General features: G+C 45.4%; 1 protein-coding gene across 4 annotated transcripts in view; it reads left to right on the plus strand.

Annotated features, from left to right (window-relative positions):
• The first annotated feature begins 1,532 nt into the window (after positions 1–1,532).
• CNDP2 (carnosine dipeptidase 2) overlaps positions 1,533–25,016 on the plus strand; it is a 33,124-nt gene continuing 9,640 nt past the window's right edge. Inside the window, exons 1-7 of one of the 4 annotated variants that reach the window (XM_084849991.1) lie at positions 1,533–1,606; positions 3,188–3,395; positions 6,694–6,786; positions 12,710–12,853; positions 18,068–18,230; positions 21,922–22,010; positions 23,818–24,018. In XM_084849991.1, the coding sequence (XP_084706117.1) occupies positions 6,724–6,786; positions 12,710–12,853; positions 18,068–18,230; positions 21,922–22,010; positions 23,818–24,018 (660 nt within the window). In that variant the 5' untranslated portion in view covers positions 1,533–1,606; positions 3,188–3,395; positions 6,694–6,723. Of the gene's footprint in view, positions 1,607–1,904; positions 2,004–3,187; positions 3,396–6,693; positions 6,787–12,709; positions 12,854–18,067; positions 18,231–21,921; positions 22,011–23,817; positions 24,019–25,016 lie in introns of those variants that run through there. The other 3 variants (XM_084849992.1, XM_084849990.1, XM_084849993.1) reach the window with 3 other exon arrangements.

Genomic DNA, 25,016 nt, shown 5'->3' on the forward strand with positions numbered 1-25,016 from the left:
AGACACAAAATTGTTTTGATTCAACAGAAGATGTGGATATTATTAGCAGTCATTTAATACAAAGATCCTAAATGCTGGGAAGGCTGAGCGCCGAAGAATTGATGCTTTCGAACTGTGGTGCTGGAGAAGACTCTTACGAGTCCCCTGGACTGCAAGGAGGTCAAATCAGTCAATCCTAAAGGAAATCAACCCTGAGTGCTCATTGGAAGGACAGATACTGAAGCTGAAGCTCAAATATTTTGGCCACCTAATGCGAAGAGAAAACTCTCTGGAAAAGACCCTGATGCTGGGAAAGACTGAAGGCAAAAGGAGAAGGGGATGGCAGAGGATGAGATGGCTAGATAGCATCACCGGTGCAATGAATATGAACTTGAGCACACTCCGGGAGAGAGCGCAGGACAGGAAGGCCGGGCGTGCTATGGTCCATGGGGTCACGAAGAGTCGGACACGACTGAACGACTGAACAACAACAAAATGCTTGCTCCACTATATCCACCATATGATTTTGAGACAGTGCTACATCCCCCTCTTCCTGAGCACATAACTGCTGCCACAGCAAATCTCATTATTCGATCACTAAACTTCTGTCACTTATCACAGTTTATGTTGTTTATTCGCTGAGTCGCTTCCGACTCTTTGTGACTTCATAGACCAGCCCACGCCAGAGCTTCCTGTCGGCCGTTGCCACCCCCAGCTCCCCCAAGGTCGAGTCCGTCACCTCCAGAATATCATCCATCCATCTTGCCCTTGGTCGGCCCCTCTCCTTCCACTTTCCCTAGCATCAGCATCTTCTCCAGGGTGTCCTGTCTTCTCATTATGTGGCCAAAGTACTTCAGTTTTGCCTTTAATATCATTCCCTCAAGTGAGCAGTCTGGCTTTATTTCCTGGAGTACGGACTGGTTTGATCTTCTCGCTCAGCCTTCCTTATGGTCCAGCTCTAGCAGCCATAGGTTACTACGGGGAATACCATTGCTTTAACTATGCGGACCTTTGTTGTCACAGTTTGTATTTGCTTATTAATTTCTATACCGCCTGACTGGCAGGTTTAAAACGTCCTGCCTGAAACCCTGAAGAGCCGCTGACAGTCAGCGTCAGCAATACTGGGCTAGATGATCCAATGGCCTGACTCGGCATAAAGCAACTTCCGTATGTTCCTATGACCTAGAAGCGGCCGGCTGCATTCATTCAACCTCACGAGCATTCCTTCCCCGTCTTTCTATGTGCGCGTGCTCCGCTGAGTAAAGGCACTTGACGCTGTTCTAGCAACTGATCGGTGCATTCCCCAGCTTCTTCCAGAAGTGCCACAACTTCCAGGTGGGCGGCACTGATGCCGCTTCAGCCTCGCTGATTTATTTCGCCCCGTGCTCTCCTCATTCATCCACGCCTCCTTCCCTTCTGGCCTGCGTTCCTTCCTGCTTGGCGACCAATGATTGCAAGCCGAGCCGCCTAAAGGGGCGCTGATTGGCCTTCGCGCAGTTCCAAAGGGGCGGGCCCACGAAAGGACTTTAAGGTCCGGGCTGGCCGCTTTTGCTGACTGTTTTGTTCTTTCAGATTTGGCCGTCGCTGCCTCCGCCGGGGTTCACGTGGCCGCGTTGCACTGCGCGGGGTGAGTAGCAGCAGCTCCATCCTGAGTCCGCTTGCGCAGCAAGCCCGGGGCGGGGGGAGGTGACTCTGGCTGTAGAGTTTGGGGTTCCACCTGGATCACATCCCTCAGTGTCAAGTTGGCAAAGTTTGGCGGGATCCTCTCTGCCCCCCCCCTTCTGTGTGGACAGATGGCGAGGAGGAGCCGCGAGGGATTTGCGCTTCTCTTCTCATCCCTTCTCCCCCCTCCCCGGGCCTCCGTTTTAAAGCTGCAGCCTCCACTCTGCTTGCCCACCCCCTCCCCAACCTTTCCCGTGGAAATAATGGCTGCAGCGCTGATCTTGGCCAGGGGTCGTTGGTCTCTCCTCCGCCGGCGCGGCAGCTTCTGTGCTCGGCTATGGAGACCCGCCCCGACCCGCAGGGTGAGTAGCATCAAGGCGGCGATGTTCTCCTCCTTGGGGCGTTAGAAACACACACGCCCTTAGTTGGGGCTTCTTTCCTCGGGGACTGAACGCTTTCCTTAAGCTTTGGGGTGACTCCGCCCTTCCTGGGACTTGCATGTCAGAGAGACAGAAGCTGGGCCCTCGGTTTCGTAACGACTTGGGATAGTATGGGGAAAGGGTTGTCTGTTCTTTTAAAAAAAACAAAAAAACCCACAGGCATCCGTGTTGACCATAAGTAAAATTTCAAAGTATTACTTCAGTATTTTAATATTATTAGACCAACGAAAAGATCACCAAAAAGTGTGCAAGCTTTCGAGATCTCCAGATCTCTTCACCAGGCCAGGTGATATAAAAAGCAGGTTGGGCGGGGAGGGGGAGAATAAAGGAGAGTGAGAGCAAGAAATATGCTGACTTGATGGTGAAATCACATTTGTCTGCATGTTCAGAGCCCCAGCCCTACTCTAACTGCCCTTTATTCCCGGCTATATTCTGTTTTTATCTCCATGAATTCTAAGACAAGTGCAGCCCCCCCCCCCCAAGCTTCTGTGGCTTGAGCAATTGGAGAAGGGTGATGATGGTAATAAGTGGGATACCCCTTGAAAGCTACAGGCCAATGCAGAATGCTCCATAAGTAAGATGCACCCAAATAGTAAAAGGAACTGGATGAGCTTCTTAAGAGGAAGTTCTAGAGTTGGAGATCAGGAGAAAGAAAAGGCAGCATTACTAAATTCAGAAACTTACCACTTCAGGAGCACTTATCCCTTGCTATTCATCTCTTATATATACTGCTGTTAGTTTTGTTTTGGGAATTATCATTCCGCCCTCTGTCACTGGCACACCACAGTCATTTTCTCTGGTCCCCATGGCAACCCCTTGTACCATTCTATCTCCTCTGCCCATTTCTAGGTCTCTCTTCCTTCCCTCTCATGCTGTATCCCCGCCCGCCCTTTTGCTTGCACACGTGCACATAAGAGCGTTATGGAGCTCTGCCGGCATTTTCAGTGCCAGTTTCATCTCTTTAATCATTTTCTGTTTAGGACAATCACAGGGAATTCTTGCAGGTGTGGAATAGGTGTGGTCAAATAATAGCATTGTCCTTAACCTGCCTTACAAGTTGCCTGGGTGCATGTGCGTACTCTGTAAATACTGTTATTTTTCAATAGAAAAAAATGGACTCCATCAGTGTGATGTGCGGACTTCTTTTTTTCATCAATTTCCTGCAAAAGTATATTGCCTGAGCTTTGTTTTTTCCTTTATAAACCATATTGCTTCCAGTAAATGCTATCCTAAGGCAATCCTATGCACACTTAACCTGGGACTAAGTGCCATTTGAACTCTAGTCTTCGAAGTAGACCTGTGTAGGATTGCGCTGTAAGTATCTTGAGGCCCTCTTGCTGTTAAAGTACAAAACATTGAAGATTCATGTTGTGGTTACCAGTTGGCGAGACAGTGATGCTAATTGCAGGGGACTTAAAGATGCTCTCATTAAAGGTTAGAATTACTGGTGGATTAAACCAGAAGTGTGAGACATGGTTTCATGATTCTTTAATACTAGGTTTTTAAATATTGCTGGACTTGTAAGATCCTCTGTAACAGGCAGGAGTTTATGACTTTGTATCATGACTGCAAGAAATACCTGTAAAGCAGACAGCCCATTCCCCTCCCCCCCCCCCGATTTTTTGGACTATGGCTCCTATAAGTCCCAACCAGTGGTTGGGGTTATGGGAGTTGTAGTCCAAAGGACATCAGGTAGCCTACCTCTGCTTATTTGCGGAAGTCTGGTTTATGTATGGGGAGAACTTGAATATCCATGCAAATCCTAAGGGTGGCAGATGGTAAAAGAGGAAGAAGAGAGGTATAGGACATCTTGCACGCTAGTCCAAAGCACTGTTGTTGGGATAAGCAAGGCTAGTCCAATCTACAGACATGAGTGGCACAGACAAAAGGAATGACTGTTCTGGTACTTCTATTAGGGTGCAATCCTATGCATGTTTAGACAGAAAAAAATGACAACTCCCAGCATTCCCCAGCAATAGTGCTGGCTGAGGAATGCTGGGAGTTGTAGGACTTTTGTCTGTCTAAACATGCATAGGATTGCACCCTTCTTTGCTATTTTTAACACTTATATCATACTTTTCTAAAATAACTTAATTAAAGGCAGCTTACAAATAGAGAATCAACAAATAAGCCACAAGCAAAAAAATTACTACGAAAGTTTAAAAGTAGCAGCAACAAAGTGACATCCTTGTTAGAAACAATATTGTGATAGAATCTGCTGAAGTAGAACCATCTTTACTGCATGCCTAAAAGCAAGCAGTGATGAGGGCCAGCGTAACTCTCTCAAGAGGCTATTCCAAATCTTGTGTGCCACAGCCCAAAAGGACCCATCTGTATACATCTCTGCTATATATCAGACTGCGGAAAGACCTATGCCTTGGAAGCAGAATGAGTTCTCTGGCAAGTTTATATGGGGAGATGTGATTTCTTCAGGAACCGTTTTCCCCTCAAGAATAGTTCTATCATGAGGAACCTTTTTCCCCCACTTCCAGTATACTTCCACCCATGGCATTAAATTGGCTTCAGATCCATTTAATGTTGTAGGTGGCACTAAACTGGGTGTACCTAGAGAAACAGAGCTGTCCCAGAAGTCCTACCCCCTTCTTGATAGCAATCCAGAGCACGCTCAGTCATTGGGGACATACTGCCAAAAATATCTTCCCTGTGAAAAATGGATCACTATCCCAGATGAAAGGCAAATGTATTTGCTGTGTCTTGTCCCCATTTCATTTTGCGGTTTCGCATGCCACTTTCTGTGCCTGGAAGCTACCAAAAGAAGGGCATAGAAACTTGCCAAGTGATAGAGTCACATGGTCGGTAGCACTCTCAAACGTTAACAGGTGGGAGAAGGAATTGCTTCCCACAGGGTAGTGTGCTCTGGCCCTGAATCTGATGGAGGAAGACCACTGCATACTTTAGATTAATGGACAGCATGAATACTTGATTCTGGTAATATTCACTGCTACATGACTCTATACTGTTCTAAAACTGCTGGCCATTGCAAGTATATGGAAAATGTTCTTTAAAAGACTGTATAAGATGCTGGTGTATGTGAGTGGGTGGGATATGAAGTCGCCAACAATAACTGCCATTGTTACATTGACACCCCAGAGCAGATCAGTTGTGTGATAACAGAAGTGCAAATGAAACTCCAAACTATGCAGAAACCTGTTTACCAAGCATGACTTGCCATAGAGCAGGGGTGGGGAAGGTGTGGCCCTCCAGATGTTGTTGGACCACAACTCCCATCATACCTGTCACCATTGGCTATGCTGGCTAGGGCTGATGGGAGTTGCCATCCAACAACATCTACAGGGCCACACCTTCCCCACCCCTGCCGTAAAGAATACTATCAAGGCTGACACAAACTGAATTTAAACATTCAGGTGATGAGGTGCTTTCCCATAGTTCCCTATAAATGTTGTGTTTTCCAGATTAAATTCTAAATAGCACGGGCTGTGTTGGGTTCCATTTTCAGATATAGAGTGCTGGTGTTTCCTGTTCACTGGACTTAAAGGCCTTTGATAGCTTCCCCCTTAATACTGGATTCAACTGAGCAAGTCCAGAGGCGGAACCTTCACTTTCAACTATGACATGGAGGAGTGTATAGCTTCTAGTGGGGGCTATATATACTAGTCTTCCACTCAGCCTGCCTACTCGCATCTAGCTGCTGTAAGGATTTGCTACTGGACCAAACTTGGCGTAGCCACATTAATTTGTTGCCTCCCCCAGCTTAAGCAGAGGCCATGTTTGGTAGGGAATCTGGGACAAGGCAAACCCTTTTCCCTTGAAGCCCTTCATCGGTGCTTTCCAAAGCAAGCAGTGGGTTGCTAGTGTATCACTGAAGCAGATCCATGGTTCCTTGTGGAGTTTCACAACATGTATTTAGGATCAGGATGGCAGTCAATAGTGGTGTATTTCTGCAGGTAGTAGGAAAAGGTGAAGCCAGTTCACACAGCATTATGTGTGTGAACAGCAGTTTTCTTTTGTTTATATCACAAAATATTAATGGCCAACTGGCCTTCTGAATTCTGATGAGCACACCTTGATTTTGAAGTTTGCTGTTTAACTTGTGCTACAAGCTTTCTGCGGTGTGCTGTTTGTCCTCTCTACAGTTTCTTTGCTTGGCTGTGTAACCACAATCATGGTAGAGTCTGCAAAGGAAACTGGCAGGATGTGCCCTGGGAGACTGCATGAACAGGCTCATATTTCAGTTCTGTTTCCTGATGTTGCTTATCACGAGAGCAACTTCCACTGAAACTGCAGAGCTTTAGATTGCAATCCTAGGCATGTTGAGGCAGAAAAAATTATATAACTCCCAGCATTCCCTAGCCAGCCATGCATAGGATTGCACCTGTAAGCATTTAATGTAAACAGCTGACACAGCTTTGCTTACTTTGCTTTCTCCCATCTTGTGACCTATAGAATGATTCATAGTGAGTTGTCTCACTTATCAAGTCCTCATGACTTTGCTAAAACTGGCAGACATACAGATTAGAGGCAGACAGAATGTGTAATGTATAAAGGAATACTCTTGTCAGCTGAGGCTACAGCCTGTTGAAAGCTCTGGAGTCTAAATCCCCCCATTTCTTTTTTCAAATCCACCTTTTAGATTTTTCAGCTGCACTATTCAAATCAGAAAATGTCATCTGTTCTTGAAACCCTCTTTGAGTACGTTGATAAACACCAGGACCTGTATGTCGAGGTAAGTAGCCACTTTTGTAGAGGCTTTAAATCTGGGGGCAGACTTTTTGTAGACCAAACTGCAGAATGAGAAAGATCTTGGGGGCCACATAGCATCTGTGGACAGGGCCAGAGGCAGAGTTGATGGGGCCAAATGCAGTCATTAACATTTTAAGCCTGAGGGCCTCTGCATACTTTACTCAGAAGTAAGCGGGACTGGGTTACTCAGCAGCACTTCCAAATAGCATCCCAGATACTAAGACTCTGCATGTCTGTTCACAACTAAGTAGGTTTCTTGGCTGCAAAAGGCATCATGCAAAATCTTTGCAGCAGCGCAGGGTTTTTTTTACGATATCAATTGCCTTTAAATACCTTCGTATCTCCAATCTGTGATCAGATTGGATAACAGCAAAAGAAGCTTGTAGGTCGGATGGGGTTCACATCTGGCTTGTGGACCAAAGGTTCCCCTTCTTGAGGAGGAGCCATAGCTCAGTGTGATACAGCACATTCTTTGCGTGCAGAAGGTCCCAGGTTTGATCTCCAGGTAGGGCAAGGAAAGAATCCTACCTGAAACACTTGAGAGCCATTGCCAGTCAGTGTCAACAATACTGGGCTAGATGGACCAGTGATCTGACTCAGTATAAGGCAGCTTCCTGCATTCCTGTCTCTGCTTTAAATCTAGCCTCTTACTTCATGACAGCAAAGCCTGTCTGTGCACCCTGAGCTGCAGAATTCCTCCATAAACAACAAGACTGTGAAGCAGGGGCTTCGTTAGGGAAAAGCCCACTTGGGCATGGGCCCCGGATCCTTTGAGCTGTGCCCGGGATCTTTTGAGCTGTCCTAATTGCCTTTTTTTTTTTTTTACATTTCCCCATTGACTTGCATTGGAAAACAAATGGCCATAACGTTTTTAGTTTTTATGATAAATACATGAAATATGGAGGCTTGGTAGCCCCCGTAGAACTGATTCAATCTGCCAAATTTCAGGCAGTTAGGTCCAGTGGTTTTTGTGCTAGTCACAGGTAAAATTTGCTATTTTCAAGAAAATCGGTCAAAGCAAAGAGCTATATTTTTTTTGTGCTTCCACATACATGCATAGAATTTGGGGACCTGCCAGCCCCATAGAGATGACTGAGCCTGCCAAAATTCAGACAGTTAGGTCTAGTGGCTTCTGTGCTAGCCACAGGTAAAATTTGCTTTTCCCAAGAAAATCTGTCAAAGAGCTATAATTTTTTTGTGCTTCCACATAAATTCATGGAATTTGGGGACCTAGCAGGCCCTATGGAGCTGACTGAACCTACCAAATTTCAGACAGTTAGGTCCAGTGGCTTTTGTGCTAGCCATGCATCAATTTTCCTTTTCTCAAAGTCTAAAACAAAAAGTAAAAACTGTCAAGTCACCCAGGGAATTAGAGATCCTAATCAGAAGGTGTTTAAGGTGACCATTAGGAGGTCATTATCCCTAATCTCTGGTGTAGGAGTTTTTTGAGGTGCAAAAAACCTCTCTCCCCCTACTTTTCTTTTCTGCTCTTACATGCCCACTGTTGGGAGCTTGCCTGCAGTGAAATTTTGGGGAGGGAGAAGGAAGGGAAGCTCCATGTGAAATACTGGTATTTCACACAGCAAAGGATCCAGTCAGCCTCCACAAACTTCTTTCGCCCTCTCCACTTTAATTTCTCCTAAATAGCTGAAGGACTCAAATAATCCCAAAGGGAGGGTTAGGACTATGTGGCATCATGATCGAGAAACTGCTGGGCTTTTAAATAGGTTCTACAGTTTTTAAAAAGCTAGAAAAAGCCCTCAGCCACCTCACCTCATGAAGTTAATTTAAGTACGTGCAATCCTTACAAACTCTCCACAGCCTCCTAAATTCCTCTGAAGTACTACCTCTCTGAAAGGAGCCACTTGGCTTAGGGAATTCTCTCTACCCCCCACCCCTGCGCACAATTTCCAATCACCATTCTTCTTTTCTTGTTCCCTCCCCTCCCCTGTCCTATTCTTTCTTTCTCTTCTTTATTCCACTCTTTATTCCAAGAGCATATCTTGGGGAATTTTTTAAAGAGAATTCTCTTTGGTGGGCAAGAGAAGTTCTGAACTGTATTTGACTTTATACAAACAGACAAGAGGGTCGGCTTTTCTCCTTCTCACTCAAGCCTTTGAGAAAAGTGAGTTTGCATGGTGCAGAGAAACAAATCTGGGGCTGCTTTGTTTGTCAGTTGCCGTTATCCAGCAATAGCTCCGGCTGCAGCTCAGTGGCAGAGCACATGCTTGGCATGCAGAAGGTCCCAGGTTCAATCCCCAGCATCTCCAGGTAGGGCTAGGAGAGAATCCTGCCTGAAACCCCGGAGAGCCGCTGCTGCCAGTCAGTGTCAACAATACTGCGCTAGATGGACCCAGGGTCTGACTCAGTACAAGGCAGCTTCCCATGTTCCTCTGATCAAAAAGCTGTAATAAAAACAGGAGTTTTTGGTTTGTTTTTTAAGTGGAGGGGAGATAAATATTGCTAATTTATGCAATCCTATATATGCCTACTGAGAAGTTCCATTATGTTTAATGAGGCTTACCCTCAGGAAAGTGTGCATAGGACTCCAGCACAAGTTACTTTTGCAGGGACATTTGCACCTTGATGTTCTGCATGTTTACTCAGAAATAAGTCCTAAGTTGTGAGCATGGTACTGCAGGCTTAATACAGTGCCTACCCAATTCCGTCTAATGAATTGACTACCCTCTCAGCTCAGTCCTATGCATGTTTTGTCATTTGTGGGTTTTGGGGGGGGGGGTGTTGCATGAACTCTAGCTTCAGTGGTGAGGGAAAGGCACTTAGTGCATGTTCAGAGTTTCTCCATAACTTAGCCCTAGTTTTGAAAGCAGACTCATTGGCTGAATCCTGGTGAAGTCTTGGCACAAATGAAGTTATGAGGAGGAAGATACAGTCAGAGCTGTGCATAGAGAGGAGTTGCACAAAACAAGACATCTGTTTTTATGAAGAGTTGCTGGAGGATGGTAGGATGAGGAGGGATGGTTGCATGGAGGGGAACAGAATTGGTAGGGGGAGAATGTAAGTGCTCAGTGGTGAAAGAAAAACATTCTGCACATGCTCGGAGGCACTCTCTATTTAAGAACATGAGCTGTGCTGCATCAGACCAAGCTCCATCTAGTCCAGCATTCTGTTCACACAGTGGCCAACCAGATGCCCATAGGAAATCCACAAGCAGGACATAAGTGCAATAGCATCTTCCCACCCATGTTCCCCTGCTGCTGACATTGGTGAAATATAAATAAATTCGAGTAATTCTAAATTAGAATGCATGTATACCCTTCAGAAACTTTGCAGGTTTCTTGCCTGGAGGACACCTCAAATGACCTGTGCATTTTCATAGAAATTTACCCAAAAACTATTGGGGAAGGGGTGAATGGAAGGGAAAGCAAATCACTCCCTCCCCCAAACTGGAGAACTCCCCTTCCACATGAACTGCTGCACCTATCCCTCTGAAACTTTGCTGGTTTCTTACTTAGGAACACCTCTGGGCTGTCTGTAACTTTCAGAACAGTAGTCCACAAGGAAAATAGGGAGTTAAGTATGTCCTCTTTTGGAGACCTCAAAATGTCAAGGCCACCCTTGCACAAAAATCCTTGTGGCTAGCATTCTGAAATGTGGCAGTCATGATCTCCTCTGATGGGGCAATGAATCCCGAAATTTTTATCCAATTCTTCCAAGGAATTAAAACGTTATTGGCAGTTCCCTTTAAAAGAAAATCAAAATATAAACCCTGCATCTATTTTTCTGACATTGGGCAGGTGTAATCCCCTTCTAGGGGGCTACTATGCCTGAAATTATCCAGTTCTGACCAAGAGAAAAAAGTTACAGTTTTTCTAATTTCCCATGGTAGTCAACAGGAAGCATAAAGACTCATTTTTCCAAACCTTGACTCAAGTTTGGTGCTGAGCTGAAGTGGTCCGACTACAAATTGGCCAGAGCAGAAGCAGGATGTTTTCCAAAATGCTGAATTGGGGTCTGAGTTGAAGTGGGGTGGGGCGTTCAGTGCACACTTCTTATGTGTGTATGTAATCTATACACACACGCAAGCACACTGCATGCCCCCCCACATATATATTAGACGTACGCTTAGACGTGTGTGTGTATGCAAATTTGTGTTATGGGCCTGTGCCCTGGATCTTTTAAGACCCTAGCAACACCCCTGCTGTGAAGCAACTCTTGCCAAGCAGTTCTTGGCTTGTTGGAGCTGATAAATCAGAGGAAGAGCTGCTCCACCTGTCCTAAACCCCGTAAGCTGAGGGGAACAATTGTAGCCTTGCTGCCTTGAAAGCTTTTATTTGGAGAACCACCCATCTCTCTGACTTTTTACTGTTCTGTAATTCTTTGAATCACTGGACTGGTGCAAATACAACAGTCCAGTCTCAAGGTTAAGGGATCAGGCATGGGTTGTAGGGTCACAGGCTCCCTCCCACCATGGACCTTAAAAATGGTTAAGGGTGCAATCCTATGCATATTGAAACAGAAAGATGTCCTACAACTCCCAGCATTCCCCAGTCAACCATGCTGGCTGGGAAATGCTGGGACTTGTAGGGCTTTTTTCTTTCTAAACACTCATAGGGTTGCACCCTAAGGTTCAATCAGCACCAGTCTTAACCTCAATGATGCTAACCAAGGAATTGGGAGTATTAAGCCTGGACAAGCCCTGAGAGAAGCTTAGATGGTAATGGAACATGTCCAGTGGCTGCTTCTCTTGTAGAGTGTGGGGGAAAACCCTGCCCAGAACTTGCACAACGTTTGGGGAGAAATAGTATCATTTGTTACTCTTATTTCAATGAAGAGTTTCAAGATTTCTTACTGCTCAGAGGGTATACGTCTTCTGTGTCTGGACTATGCCACTTCGGACTGCAGTGGGAGGCCACATGACTGAATGCTACTCCATACCAATTAAAAAATAGAAATCCCTGCACACAGATAACTAGCCGGTTTGAGAGAAGGTTCTGTCTTGATTTTTCACTGATGTACTAGTTTTCCATGGTAGGAATACTTGTTTTGTTTTTTTAGCATGGAGGAACATTCAGTCAAGTGAGCCCTCAGCTGCAGCCTAAAGTGGTACACTGTAGACATAGGTTGACCATCTCGTACAGAGGTAACACTTGGATAGTTGGCGAAATGCATGGAGTAATGGGGTTTTGCAGATATGTCTACACAAAGATATATATGTGAAAGTTACATTTCCTGAGTTGAAAAATCACTTGGCTGGAGGAATAGAAACTAGCTACACCTTGGGGTTAACCTCACGGCACAATTTAAGTGGCGAGTATGTATGTTCTTTATTGTAGCAAAACCAGAAGTGTTTACTAACCTTGTAGAACAGCGACTTTATTGCAGAAGTAGACAACCTGTGGCCCTATAAATGTTTTGGCCTACAACTCCCATGATCCCTCACCTTTGGTTATGCAGGCTAAGACTGATGAGAGTTGCAGGCCAAAACAGGCTTGCCCATCCCTGTTTTAATTGTCATGACCGTCAAACCATGTTGAATGGAGACAGCTTGCAAGTAAGTCGAGTGAAACAGGCTATGAACCTGAAGGGTAAAAGAGGCATTACTTGATCTGTGCTCTACTTTAGATCAAGGCAAACTGAATGGGGAGTACTGGAGTATGTCATAATTCTGTTGTGATAGATCTCACCCTGACCTAAAAGTGAGTGAGTGTTCTTGATATTAAAAGGTTTGAGAACCACTGGGGAACAATGGAATGAAGGCATCATGAGTTTATACACTCTTCAAGACAATAGAAGCTTTAGCTTTCCCTCCAGAATTTTTGAAATTTCATCTTTGGAGTGTGTCTCTTCTAAAATCAGAGCCAAATGAAGCCATCCAGTAAATGTTTTATTGTTTCTCTTCCTCATCGTCATCCCTGCCTCTTTCCTCAACAACTTGCATATAGCGGCTAGCCCAGTGGGTGGCAATCCAGAGTGTGTCAGCATGGCCAGAGAAGAGAGGAGAAATCAGGCGAATGATGGAAGTTGCTGCCAAGGACATTGAACGGCTGGGTGGCACAACTGAGCTAAAGGACATTGGGAAACAGAAGGTAGGAAAATGTGTATTTATCAAGCTAGCGTCAGGAGAACTGGAAAACAATCCTGGCAGCACGGAGATAAGCGTGTTTTTAAATTGGATCATGAATTCATACGCCATCCTGTTTTAGAGAAGATTTCCTCCTACTGTTTGGTGCCTGGAGACTATCGCTGTTCTCATATGGTCCTGGGACTTAGAACCATCTATTAAAAAATGGCAGCATAATTGCTATGAAACTTAACAATGCTCCAGATATAACTGCTGCTAGTGCTGAAGGTGTGTCCCAGCTTGAGGAAGCTGGGTGAGCAGAGAGCAAGTCCAAAGAGGCCTCCTGGTCGGAGGTGGTAAGAGCGGGTGTAAGCACTATTCTTCAGGGACAATTTCAGTTGTTTCAGGAGAGACATATGTTGAAATACAAAGGTTGGAATCGAAGAACTCTGGTACATTGTGAAACACCTTAGGGCAGGGATGGGGAATGTGTGGCCCTCCAGATGTTGTGAGAGTGCAACTTCCATCCACCCTAGCCAGATGAGGGATGATGGGAGTTGCAGTCCAACAACATTGGGAGGACCGCACATTCTGTATCTCTGCCTTAGGGTCATGAGTTGCTGGTGGGTATACAACTAGCTCCACTACCAGTTGTAACTGTCTGAAGATCACTTCTGTGCTTCCTTTAAAATAGCGCCATAGAAGTAGCAATTCTGGGCAGCAATTAATTTGATCAGCAGGCTGCTTTCGGCAGGCTATGCCATGCCCTCCTTCCCTCAAACTGCATGCTGACAAATCTAGAAAATAAAAACAGGAAGGCACCAATCACAGGAAAAGAAGGAGGCACAAGACCTCCAGGTCCACAAAAGACTTTTTTTTAATCAAGCCCAATGTGTTTCAAACTCGGCTCTTCCTTGGGGATGCTCTTAAGCAACCAATTTCAGTCCCAGTCTCTTGACATTGTTGCAGCCTTTTGAAACAATGTGAAGTGACCAGGACTGAAATGGTTGTTCAAGAGGAAGAACTCGTTCAAAATGCACTGGGCTCGTTTTGATGCATTTTCTTTTGTGCACCTGGATGTTTCCTTCCTTCCTTCCTTCCTTCCTTCCTTCCTTCCTTCCTTCCTGTTTTCCTGCTAGTAAGTCTGGCCACTATTCCTTCTGTACCATGTGAAATGCCTGAAAAGGGGACAAGAGACGTGCAAGCAATTTGGCCGACTTGGAGGTCTCAATGCAGCCCTTTGGGGTTTGTCAGATGCCCCCCCATCCCCTAGACCCATCCCTTTCCTCTGACTTCTGATTGTTTTCCCCATTCTAGAAGGTTGAAATGCCTCCCCTAAGGTTTAGTTGCTAGGACTAAGAGCTGGAGGGCACAATCCTGTGGAGGTAGTCAGGAGCCTCCAAAGTCAGAAGCTGCAGAATATCCACTGCAGGGCGGCCAGAGCACATCATTTTCCCTAAATGGGTGATTTTGCTTGTCTTGGCGCAGTTTCAGGGTGTGGGAGGGGAAGGGAAGGAGCCCAGGATGCACATAGGAAGCTGCGTAACGCAGCTTCCATGGTCTCCTCCAGCACTGCCCCCTTTTCGCCATCTCCACGCTCCGGTTCCAAGTGTGGAGATATAGCCAGCACAGAGGGAACCGTGCTGGCTGCAAGGGGGCAGGGGAGTGGCAGGAGTGCAGTTTCTGAGCTACAAGGTCAGAGCCCTGGTTCTGACCTCAGATCCCAGAAGCCAAATTATCCTATGTCCCTCAGACGCTGTCTGGGGAACATAGGATTGCGCCCTTAAGCTCAAACATGCTGGCATTTGAATTTGGTCTTCTGGCTGAAAGAGGCTCAACATCCCTCGTCTAATGCATCTCTTGGGGGAAACGCTCAGTTGTTTAATGGGCTGGGGAAGTGGGATTGTGATGAGAAGTGGGCATGTGGGAATGACCCTTCCCGTATAGTGTCTTTCCCATGTGAATCACACGCTTCCTAGCCCACCGAACAGCTGTTTGGTAAGACGGGTGTGCAATTTAAATGGGAAATACAGCACACGGGGAGAGTCAGCCCTGTACAGTGGCATCATTCAGATTGTGCACCTGACTTCACTACTGCTTTTAGCCATGGCCACCTCCGACGTGTGGCCCCCAGCCCACCATCCATTGCTGCATGCAGCCCTTGGGGCACAAAGGTTACACAGCCCAGTCTAGTGGGTGGCACATTGTGGCTTAGATGCTGCTGTGCCACAAGTTCTTGGCCTATTGTCCTTTCCAGAATTGGAGACTGAATTCCATTAAGTAGGAACACCTTACTCTATTTCTTGAGACTCATTCTTGTTAGGCAGTGGCCTAATTCGCATGTAACACTAATCCATGGTTTATTTAAACCATGGCTTGTTGCCCTACCAAGGGTTTGTCTGGCAGACAGTCAAACAATCCGTGGGTGGTTTTCTCAGTTCCAGGGTTGCTTGTCTCTCTTTTCCTTTTCCCGCTTCCTCCCTGTATCCCAAATGCTTTTGTGGCATTGTAGTACTGCCATGTAAGGAGGCTGGGATTTTTTGCCACTCTTGCCCACTGCCTCAATAGTCTGGTGAAACAACCCATGAACAACGTATCATTGTGGATTCACACATAGCAACAGCTCATGGTTTAAGCAACCTATGGGTTCCAACCAACAAACTATGGGTTCTCATCATGGATTGTTCGTGGTTAACAACCCATAGTTAATCCATAGTTCCAGGTTCACATTTAATGACTACCCATGATTCAACAAACCATGGTTAATCCATGTTTTGTTTTTACGTGCGAACCAGGTCACTGTCTCATTATGAAAACTCTGCTTGTCAAAATCCTATCTTCAAAGTAATTTCTATCAAGTTCAACTTGTTCTGCTGGTATAGTTTGTAGTTTTGTTTTGTTTGCTTAAAGGGCGAGCTCAGCTCGTTTTATTTCCTGGTGGCAGCAAGATTTGCCTTTGTCTCAGTCTGCGGATCAGTGGTTGAAAACAATTGCACTGTATAACTAAGGATGCTTCCAAACAAGGCTTTTATTGTGCTTCAGTCTGATTGATGGATTTTATGGGGGGTCCAGCCAACATCTTCTATTTGTAATTCTACCATGTTTTCCCACTGTTGCTTCTGTGCTTTTTTCTTACTGCAGAAAACCCATTAAGGAGGGAAAGACAGAATAGCTGCAAAATGTCTGTTTCCTGGTAATGCTAGAAACTGTCCATGTGGAAGCACCCTAAGATAACACTAGCTTCACATAAACCTGAAGCCACGTAGGGCTGACTTGAATAACTAATCTTCATCAAAGAAGTGACTGTGTTTCGCAACTCTTTTTCTAAAGATACATTGCTGTATGCTGATTTCTGCAGCATGAGTTGTAGCCATATCCAGACCTGGGGCCAATCCAGATGTGCTATTTCATGCATCCTTTGTATTTAACATGCAGACTCTTAAAAAATGCAGATAGAATCAGTTGTGGCATGGATAATTATCGCGAACATAGCAGATGACTGGGTTTCTTCCTTTGGCAGCATTGGCAGGATTTCTTCCCGATGCAAATAACAGCTCCAGAATAGAGATTTTTGGGGAAGATCAAATTGGGGAGGAAAGAGTTAAATTCTCCTCCCTCCCTGCTGTGAAACAAATAATGATCAACCCCCCTCCACTAGCTGATTCTGTTTTTGTTTTTAAAACCTGCACATTAAATGCAAAGACTCGTTTAATGTTGCATCTAATTTGACCCTAAGTTTCCAAATATAGGCAGATTGCTAAAAAATATGCAAATTTCTTGGTGGAGCTGTAAAGCTGAGGAGGAAATCATGCTCATTTCATAGCAGCAGACTTTCACATCTGCACACTTGTGCAAGACTGAAAATTAAACATTAGAGGTTGCAGACATGATTGGAACACTCTTTGGTGTCCTTCTTGATTTTTAGGAGCACAGGGTGGGGGGCACTGACAAGGGATGAGGGAGAATGGTGGTGGCATTAGCAAGATCATGAGGAGTGGCAAGGGTGGCTCAATAGCCATTCCGACAACCTAAGATGAAGTTGCTCTGTCAGGTTTGGTCATCACAACAAGCCATCCTGAAAACAAGCCAACAACAAGCCATGGATTCTCAGGGTGGCTTGTTTGTGAAAAATGAGCCACCTTATGGAATCTGCACCTGATTAGCATATGATATTCCACCATAGAATGTCATATCGTGCGGACCAGGTTAATAAGAATGCACCTCATAGAATCTTTGGGGCTGTTCACACAATATGCTAATCCACACTGAGAGGTTGGATATGGGTTCTTCGTTGAACTGTGTTGTCTGAGCCCAGGACATTGTCCACAGGATGGCTTGTTAACCGTGCAGTGTGGCTTGTTAACCACCCTGAACAACCCAGCAACAAGCCATGGATTCTCAAGGTAGCTTGCTTGAGAAAAATAAGCCACACTGCATGGTTAACAAGCCATCCTGTAGAAAATGTCCTGGATTCAGACAAATGCTAACCCACAGTTCAACAACCACCCACACTCAACCACTGAGTGTGGGTTAGCATGTCATGCGAACCCAGTCATAGAGTTGAAAGGGACTTTGGAGGCAATTAGTCCAAGCCCCTGCTCAAAGCTGGATCTGCAGTTCAGGATGTAACTGCAGTATCCCTGGTAGACGGCCATACAGCCTTTATTTAAATACCCCCAGCAAAGTTCAGTCCCATTGCTGAACAGCTGTTATGATTAGAAAGTTCTTCCTAATGTTTAGCCAACAACAAGTTCTCTGCAATTTCCACCCAGTGGTTCTAGTTCTGCCCTCTGGTGCAATAGAGAACAAGGCTGCTCTCCCTTCTGCATGACAACCTTTCATATATTTGAAGACAGCTGAGGACAGGAAGGCCTGGCGTGCTGTGGTCCATGGGGTCACGAAGAGTCGGACACGACTGAACAACAACAAATTATGTATTTTCCCTCCATCCTAACCTTCTGTTAATGTCTTAGAACTTTGGTTTATACCATTTGCAATAAAATGCATTGCACCTGAACAAAAGTCCCAAATTGCCTGTCTCACAGGATTGTTGTACGGGTAAAATGGAGAGGAGGAGGACCATGTAAGCTCCCTTGGTTTCCTTGCAAAAAGTGGGATATACATGTAATAATAAATGTAGCAATTAATAAAAGAAGACATCTTGCCTAAATGACAAGATGTGATTGTGATCACATGACAAGCCTAAATACTAAATGACATTTAGTATTTCTAATTCCAGCTGCCAGATGGTTCAGAGATTCCTCTACCTCCAATAATTCTGGGCAAACTTGGCTCAGATCCTCACAAGAAGACTGTCTGTGTCTATGGACATTTGGATGTACAACCTGCAGCTCTAGAAGATGGCTGGGACAGTGAACCTTTTACCTTGGTAGAAAGAGATGGTAAGACATGCAGATATCTGGCTTGGGTCTCCAGAAGGCACAATCCTATGTATGTTTAGACAGAAACGAGTCCTACAACGCCCAGCATTCCCCATGCTGGCTGGGGAATGCTGGGAGTTGTAGGACTCGTTTCTGTCTAAACATACATAGGATTGCGCCCTAAATTTCTAACCTTAGAAGTAAAATATCTAAGCTTGTCTCACTAGAGTCATCCTAGTGAGGCATGGGAAGCACATGGCCCAGCAACCAAATGGTGTCACCCCAGCCTTTTTGGCAGTCCCCACCACCGCTGAATTTGCTGCCAAAATTCATCGCGACAAACTGGAAAAGGTTCAGAGGAGGGCAACGAAGATGATCAGGGGACTGGAAACAAAGCCCTATGAGGAGAGACTGAAAGAACTGGGCATGCTTAGCCTTGAGAAGACTGAGGGGGGATATGATAGCGCTCCTCAAGGATTTGAAAGGCTGTCATGGAGAGGATGGTCAGGATCTCTTCTCGATCATCCCAGAATGCAGGACACAGAATAATGTGCTCAAGTTACAGGAAGCCAGATTCCGGCTGAACATCAGGAAAAACTTTCTGACTGTTGGAGCAATACAGTGATGGAACCAATTACCTAGGGAGGTGGTGGGCTCTCTCACACTGGAGGCATTCAAGATGAAGCTGGACAGCCATCTGTCAGGGATGCTTTGACTTTAATTCCTGCATTGAGCAGGGGGTTGGACTTGATGGTCTTATAGGCCCCTTCCAACCCTACTATTCTATGATTCTATATCTTTTTTTTAAAAAGCTGCTTTTTCCTTGTTCCAAAGAAAACAAGTAGTGGTTTTCAGAAGTACCAAAAATAGTGAGAGACCCCTACGGTGGGGGGAGCCAAAAGAAACCAGCCTAGTGAAGACTGATCATGCTCAATAACCACAGAATATTCTGTGGAGCTGGAGAAGAAAAAGGAAACCCCTGGGTGGAATGAAGTATCTTGAAGGAGGGTATGGTTGGCTGAACAGGCAGGGTGCACTGCAGCCTTCTCTTGCAGGTCCCGCTTGTTTGTTTTTAATGACAACAATGGCACAGCGCTGAACATGCCACTGCTGTTGCTTCTCTTGCTGACTTGCCTTCTCCCACGATGGAAATTACTTTCCACTTTATTCATTACAGTCATAGGTAAGCTTGTGATTTTGATTCAAAGGCTGCTGACTAAACTAATACCTGCCTTCACAAATAGTCATTATGGTAACTAGAACATCTCACAGCTTGGCAGCCAAGGTTCTTTGTTCTTAAACAATGAAATAGCCCCTTGTAATTGAGTCTAAGTAGAGCTTTTAAGGTTTTGCAAGTGCACCATGGGAGCCTTTGACTGCAAGTTCCCTTCCCTGTTCCTGTATGAGAGCTGGTAAACTGGGGCTTAATTTAGACCTGACTCTGGGCAGACAAGAACTTACTGGTGCTTGCATGGCTTATTTGCCTGAGCCTCCCATTGAAACCAGGTCTCCTCGCCTGTGCAAACTGGGTTAGCATGCTCAGGATCCATGGTGAAGGTGAGGTGTTATGCTGGGAGGTAAGCATGATACTGGGCCTTGCACAGTGTTTGTACACTGACACAACCCCCGTTCATGCTGTGGATCCCTGCTGGCTAAACCCGTATGCGCAGCTGAGGCAACTTATTTTAAATGAGATGCACATGTAATGCTGCATGAGCAAGTTCTTGTCTGCCGTTCATCACATTCAAATTGGCCTTGAAATTGAAAAGTCCTCCCGATTTGGGACGTGTCCAGACAGCAGCTACCCATGTTCCGAATGGAGAGCTGTGGTGGGGGAAGTGAACATGGGCAATGTTCTGTGCTAAATTCATTGCTGCATTCAGCATGGGCACACAGTTTTCCTGTTGAGAACAGCAGTGATGGGATGCCAGCTCTTCACTAGGGCTGCCAGGAGGACGCCTCCAGCCCTGCCTTCCCTAAAGGCATTGCTGGCTGGGAATGACTGGAGATGCAGTCTAAAACATCTGGAGGGCACCAGGTTGGGGAAGCTGCTTTAATCCTTTCTCTTCTACCACAGTTACCCCCAGGGTGGCAATGCTCCCCTGGAGATAAGCTGCCTTCAGTGCCAGTGGCAGCTTCCCCCCAAGACAAAACACAGCTTTGGGGGGCAACTTTTGTTGGCAGCGTAGTGTAGTGCACTGGTTCCCAATCCTGATTACGGTCCTCTCTGGGTGCCATCCTTAAAGGAAGAAACAACCTTGTTAAATGCAGAGTCATTTAACATAGTCTGTTTTATCCCTAAGGCACCTTTTCTTTGGAAATACATCTGTGCTTGCAGCTGGAGGCCAGCCATGCTGTTTACACTGCCTTTGTCAGTCCTGCAGGTATTCCCATCAACCATGTAAATTGACAGTGAGCTAACTGACTATGGCATGTTCTATGGGCCAAAGCAGGCATCACTTTAATTCTGTATGATGGTTGCCAGCCAGCTCCAGACACTCTTGGATGAGATTGATTATTTGGGTTCATTTTAGTCAGGGTTCAGGCTGGGTTTTGGCATGGAAACAGACTTGACCGCTCTGTAGGATGACCCTTGTGGGTAGAGACAGGGGGAGTGTGACCTTGTTGATTCTCCTTGATTTCTTGGTGGCTTTTGATATCATCAACTGTGGTATCCTTCTGGGACGATTGTCTGAGTTGGGAGTGTGGGGTACTGTATTGCAGTACTTTCACTCGTAGTTGGATGGTCAGCTCCAGATGGTGGTGCTTGGGTGATATTGCTTGGCCCCCTGGTTTCTCCAGTATGGGGTTCCACAGGGGTCAGTTTTGTCCCCCGTTCTATTTAACATCTACTTCAAACCTCTGCATGGGGTCATCCTGAGTTTTGGAGTGCGTTGTCATCAATATACTGAGGACACGCAGCTCTGTTTTTCCTTTTCATCATCAGGTGAGGCTGTGGATGTGCTAGATCAGTGCCTGGTTGTGACAGTGGACAGGATTAGGGCTAGTAAACTGAAGCTCAGTCCAGACAAGATGGAGATACTGCCAGTGGGTGGTCCTTCTGACTGGATGGGGGGTGTTTAACCTGTTCTGGATGTGGTTACACTCCCCTTGAAGGAGCAGGTTCATAGCTCGGGGGTTCTCCTGGAGCCATTTTGTCACATAAAATGGTCAGGTAGACTCAGTGGCATGGAGACCACCAACTTCTACCGACCTCGGTTGGTGGGCGTTGCAGTCCAACACATTTGGAGGGCATCAGCTTGGGGAAGACTGCCCTAGGAGGTCATATCTGACCTACCTTGGAGTTAAATGTTCATTACTTGGTTCCTTAATGCTTGGAGACCCTCAGCTGAATCTGTGAACTGACGTCATTGACAAGTATTTTATTTGAGGGGAGTATAAAACCTATCTGTACCCAATGATCCTTATTGGCTCATTCACAATGGAAAGCAACCATTTGAGGCTGCTGTCATCAAGAGATGTGGGGCGGAGGCGGGGGGGAACTAGGCATTTACAATGGAGCAACTGTCACAATTGGGATTTTACGAGAGAAGATGGTTTTATTTATAGAACTAAGGTTGAACCTGTTGAGATGTACAAACAAGGCAAGAATGTTATGTGCCTTACATACAACAGCTTTCTTGTAAGGATTGGTTAACTGGGCAGGAAATCCAGGATTGTCACTGCTTCTGCCTGTCTGTTGCTGCTTTAGGGAAACTCTACGGCCGAGGGTCAACAGATGATAAAGGCCCCGTACTTGCTTGGCTGAATGCCCTCGAGGCTTATCAACAAACTAAACAGGTATAGTTATCCATTCTGTTAAATTTGCTTTGCTAGTAAAAGATTAAGCTCTTGACCTTTACATTAAATCACTACAGTTATCAGTAAAGATAAAAATTAAACCTGCTGAATTTGAAATTAGATTAAAGAGATCTGCTGAATAGCAGGTTTTAATGGCTTGCTGTAAGGATTTGCTCTTTACCCAGGGTGTTCTGCTCTCCAAAACTGTAGCTGGGCACACTAAGCAGGCTACATATGTAGCTTGGACTTTTTTCTTCTTTCCTTGGACTTTTTTCTTTAATTGTTATTTATAAAGTGCCAAACATTTCTTAGGCACTATACAAAGATAAATAAGTGAGACAGGCTTTGCCCTCAGGCTTAAAATCTAGAAGACACAACACATAAGGAAAAGGTATGGGGAGGTAAGAGGATAACAAGCAAATACCAGGGACCAAAATGTTTAGTTATAGTTTGACCAGGTAAAATGGCCACTGAGGATAGGAGGAACCTAATGGCGCTTTGTCCTAGTTAAGGCAGTAGAGCGGGTCATGATGTATCTCCCCTCCCTCAGATGCAGCCTGGTGGAATGGCTGCGGTTGCCGTATAGTAGTAGACCTGAAATTCTGGGCCAAATGAGGAAGAAGCTGCCATCTAGTCCCGCATCTGAGCAATAGCGAGTGTTTTGAGGGAGTATTTTGCCTCCGGATTTATTTATTTACAACATTTATATACCTCTCCATATCTGGACAGATTTCGGAGCAGTGAACAATAAAGATAGAAAGAATAAAACACTGTATTAAAAGTTTTTTTAAACAAACAACAACAACGTACCAGTAAAAACCATGGCTGGTCAATCAAGGAGGGCTTGTTGAAATAAAGATGCTTCAGCAGATGCCAAAAGCAACACAGTGTTGGTGTCTGCCTGACCTCCAGAGGCAGGGAGTCCCTGCCTCTGGAGGTCAGGGGGCTACCACGCTGAAGGCTCTTCCCAGGTGGATTCCAATCGGACCATAGGTACATGAAGAACCAGCAGGAGCATGCTGTATAGAAGGGGTGTTGAACTCGAGGCCCATGGGCCAAATCAAGCCCACTTGGGGTCCCATTTGGGCCCTCGGTGGTTTCCCAAGTGGCCCCATCCCCTTTCCCTTGACCACCAATCATTAGGTGGTTTCCTGATGTTCGCACAGTTTTTTGTCCATTCAAAAAGGTTGAAATGCCTCTCCTAAAACTTAATTTACTGGCAGTAAAAGCTTTAAACTAAAATATGCTGGTATTTTTTGGTGTTTTGGCCTTGTCCTTTTTGCCTTTGGCCTTCAGCCCCGCCCACCGCTAGAATGCGGCCCCTGAGAGCTTCTCCAAAACTAATTTGACCCTTGGGCTGGAAGAAGCTCAACACCCCAGCTGTATTCTATACAATTTATAGGATGGTTGGGAAAATGAATTGGGGATATGGAAACATTAGACCCACATTCTCTGAACGTCTCCTTTCCCAAGTTTCACCTGATCTCCTTAGCTGTGGGGGTGGGAGGGGTGCACAAATAATGAAAGTCCCCCAATCCTTTCCATTGTCCCAATCGGGATTGGAGACCCCTGCGCCTGCTCGTTACCTTTAACACAATTCACACAACCGGCATTAGAGAAGGAAGCTGTCCTGAGGCGGCTGAGAGGGGAAGCCAATCTGGCTGAGGAGCAAGATAAAAAAATACTTTAAATAAACAAATAAATAAATGTATGAATGGTTTAACATCTAGTTTGGCCCTGAGAAGCGGACAAACCTTTGCTTGGTGCTGCACTCTTGAGATAACACTGTTCCGTTTTCTCCCTGTAGGAAATCCCGGTCAATGTCAAGTTTTGCCTAGAGGGTATGGAGGAGTCTGGCTCTGAAGGCCTTGATGACTTGATTTTTGCCCAGAAAGATACTTTCTTCAAAGGGGTAGACTATGTTTGTATCTCAGATAACTACTGGCTAGGCAAGAAGAAGCCTTGCATCACCTATGGCCTCAGGGGCATCTGCTATTATTTCATAGAGGTAAGAAACAAAAAGAGTAAATATCCTTGTTGAAGAACAATGACCATTGGAGTTAGCCTCACAGTGCAATCCTATACATGTCTACTGCAAAAATACGTCCCATTGAATTCAGTGGGACTTGCAACCCAGCAAGTGCATGTGGGATTGCAGTGTTAGGTATTGATTTTAATTGCTGCTGCTTTGAAGTTTCAGCATCTGTGTTGGCATGGCGTTTTGTCATGCATGAAGAGGAGACTGTGGTAGGTGACTGAATGTGAAATCTCCCATAGCTTTAATGTGCTATCAACCCATCGGCTACTTAATATTTTTTACATAATGCTAAAAACATACATCCATAATTCTATCTCTCAAACTTAAAGCATTACGCAAACCTTCTATGAACTTGTTACGAGCAGGCTTTTTTCTGTTGATAGTCGCATTCTGTTGGGGGCTCAATATATTGGCGGGGCTAGGGCCAGAGCCAAAAGTGTGAGGGCCACCCCTTTTCTCTCTTTTCATTTGTGTCCTCTCTCTCTCTCCCCCCCTTTTTTCTCTCCCTTTCTCTTTCTCTCCCCACCAGTGGGTAGATTGCTCTTGCCAGAGATCTAAACTGATTGCTTGCAGAGGACTTTTGAAATGAGGGTGAGGGCTAAGTGGAATTATGTCGAGGCTGCAGGCAGTCCTGGGGCCACAGGTTGCACAGCCCTGTTTTAGATGCCAGTTATTGGTATAATGGTGACAGATGTTCACAGCTATTGTACCGATTAAAAAAACAAGCTAGAGCACTGCAAAAACTACTCCTTGGACAGAATAATTATAATTGTGGGCCCGATTTTGATGGACACATAAATTGCCCATCAGTAATTTAACCCAAGAACCAGCAACTTATATTTGGTAGTAGATAAGATGACAAAAAACTGGCATTTGCTCTAAATTAACATTCAGTGGTGTGCCAAAAAAAATAAAATAGATCCTTTAGTGGGTGTTCATAGCTTTCTGTTGTACAAGTGATTTTGGAT

Source organism: Heloderma suspectum, chromosome 4 (genome assembly GCF_057233095.1).
Source record: "Heloderma suspectum isolate Gila_16-S chromosome 4, 16-S_ref, whole genome shotgun sequence".
NCBI lineage: Eukaryota > Metazoa > Chordata > Lepidosauria > Squamata > Helodermatidae > Heloderma > Heloderma suspectum.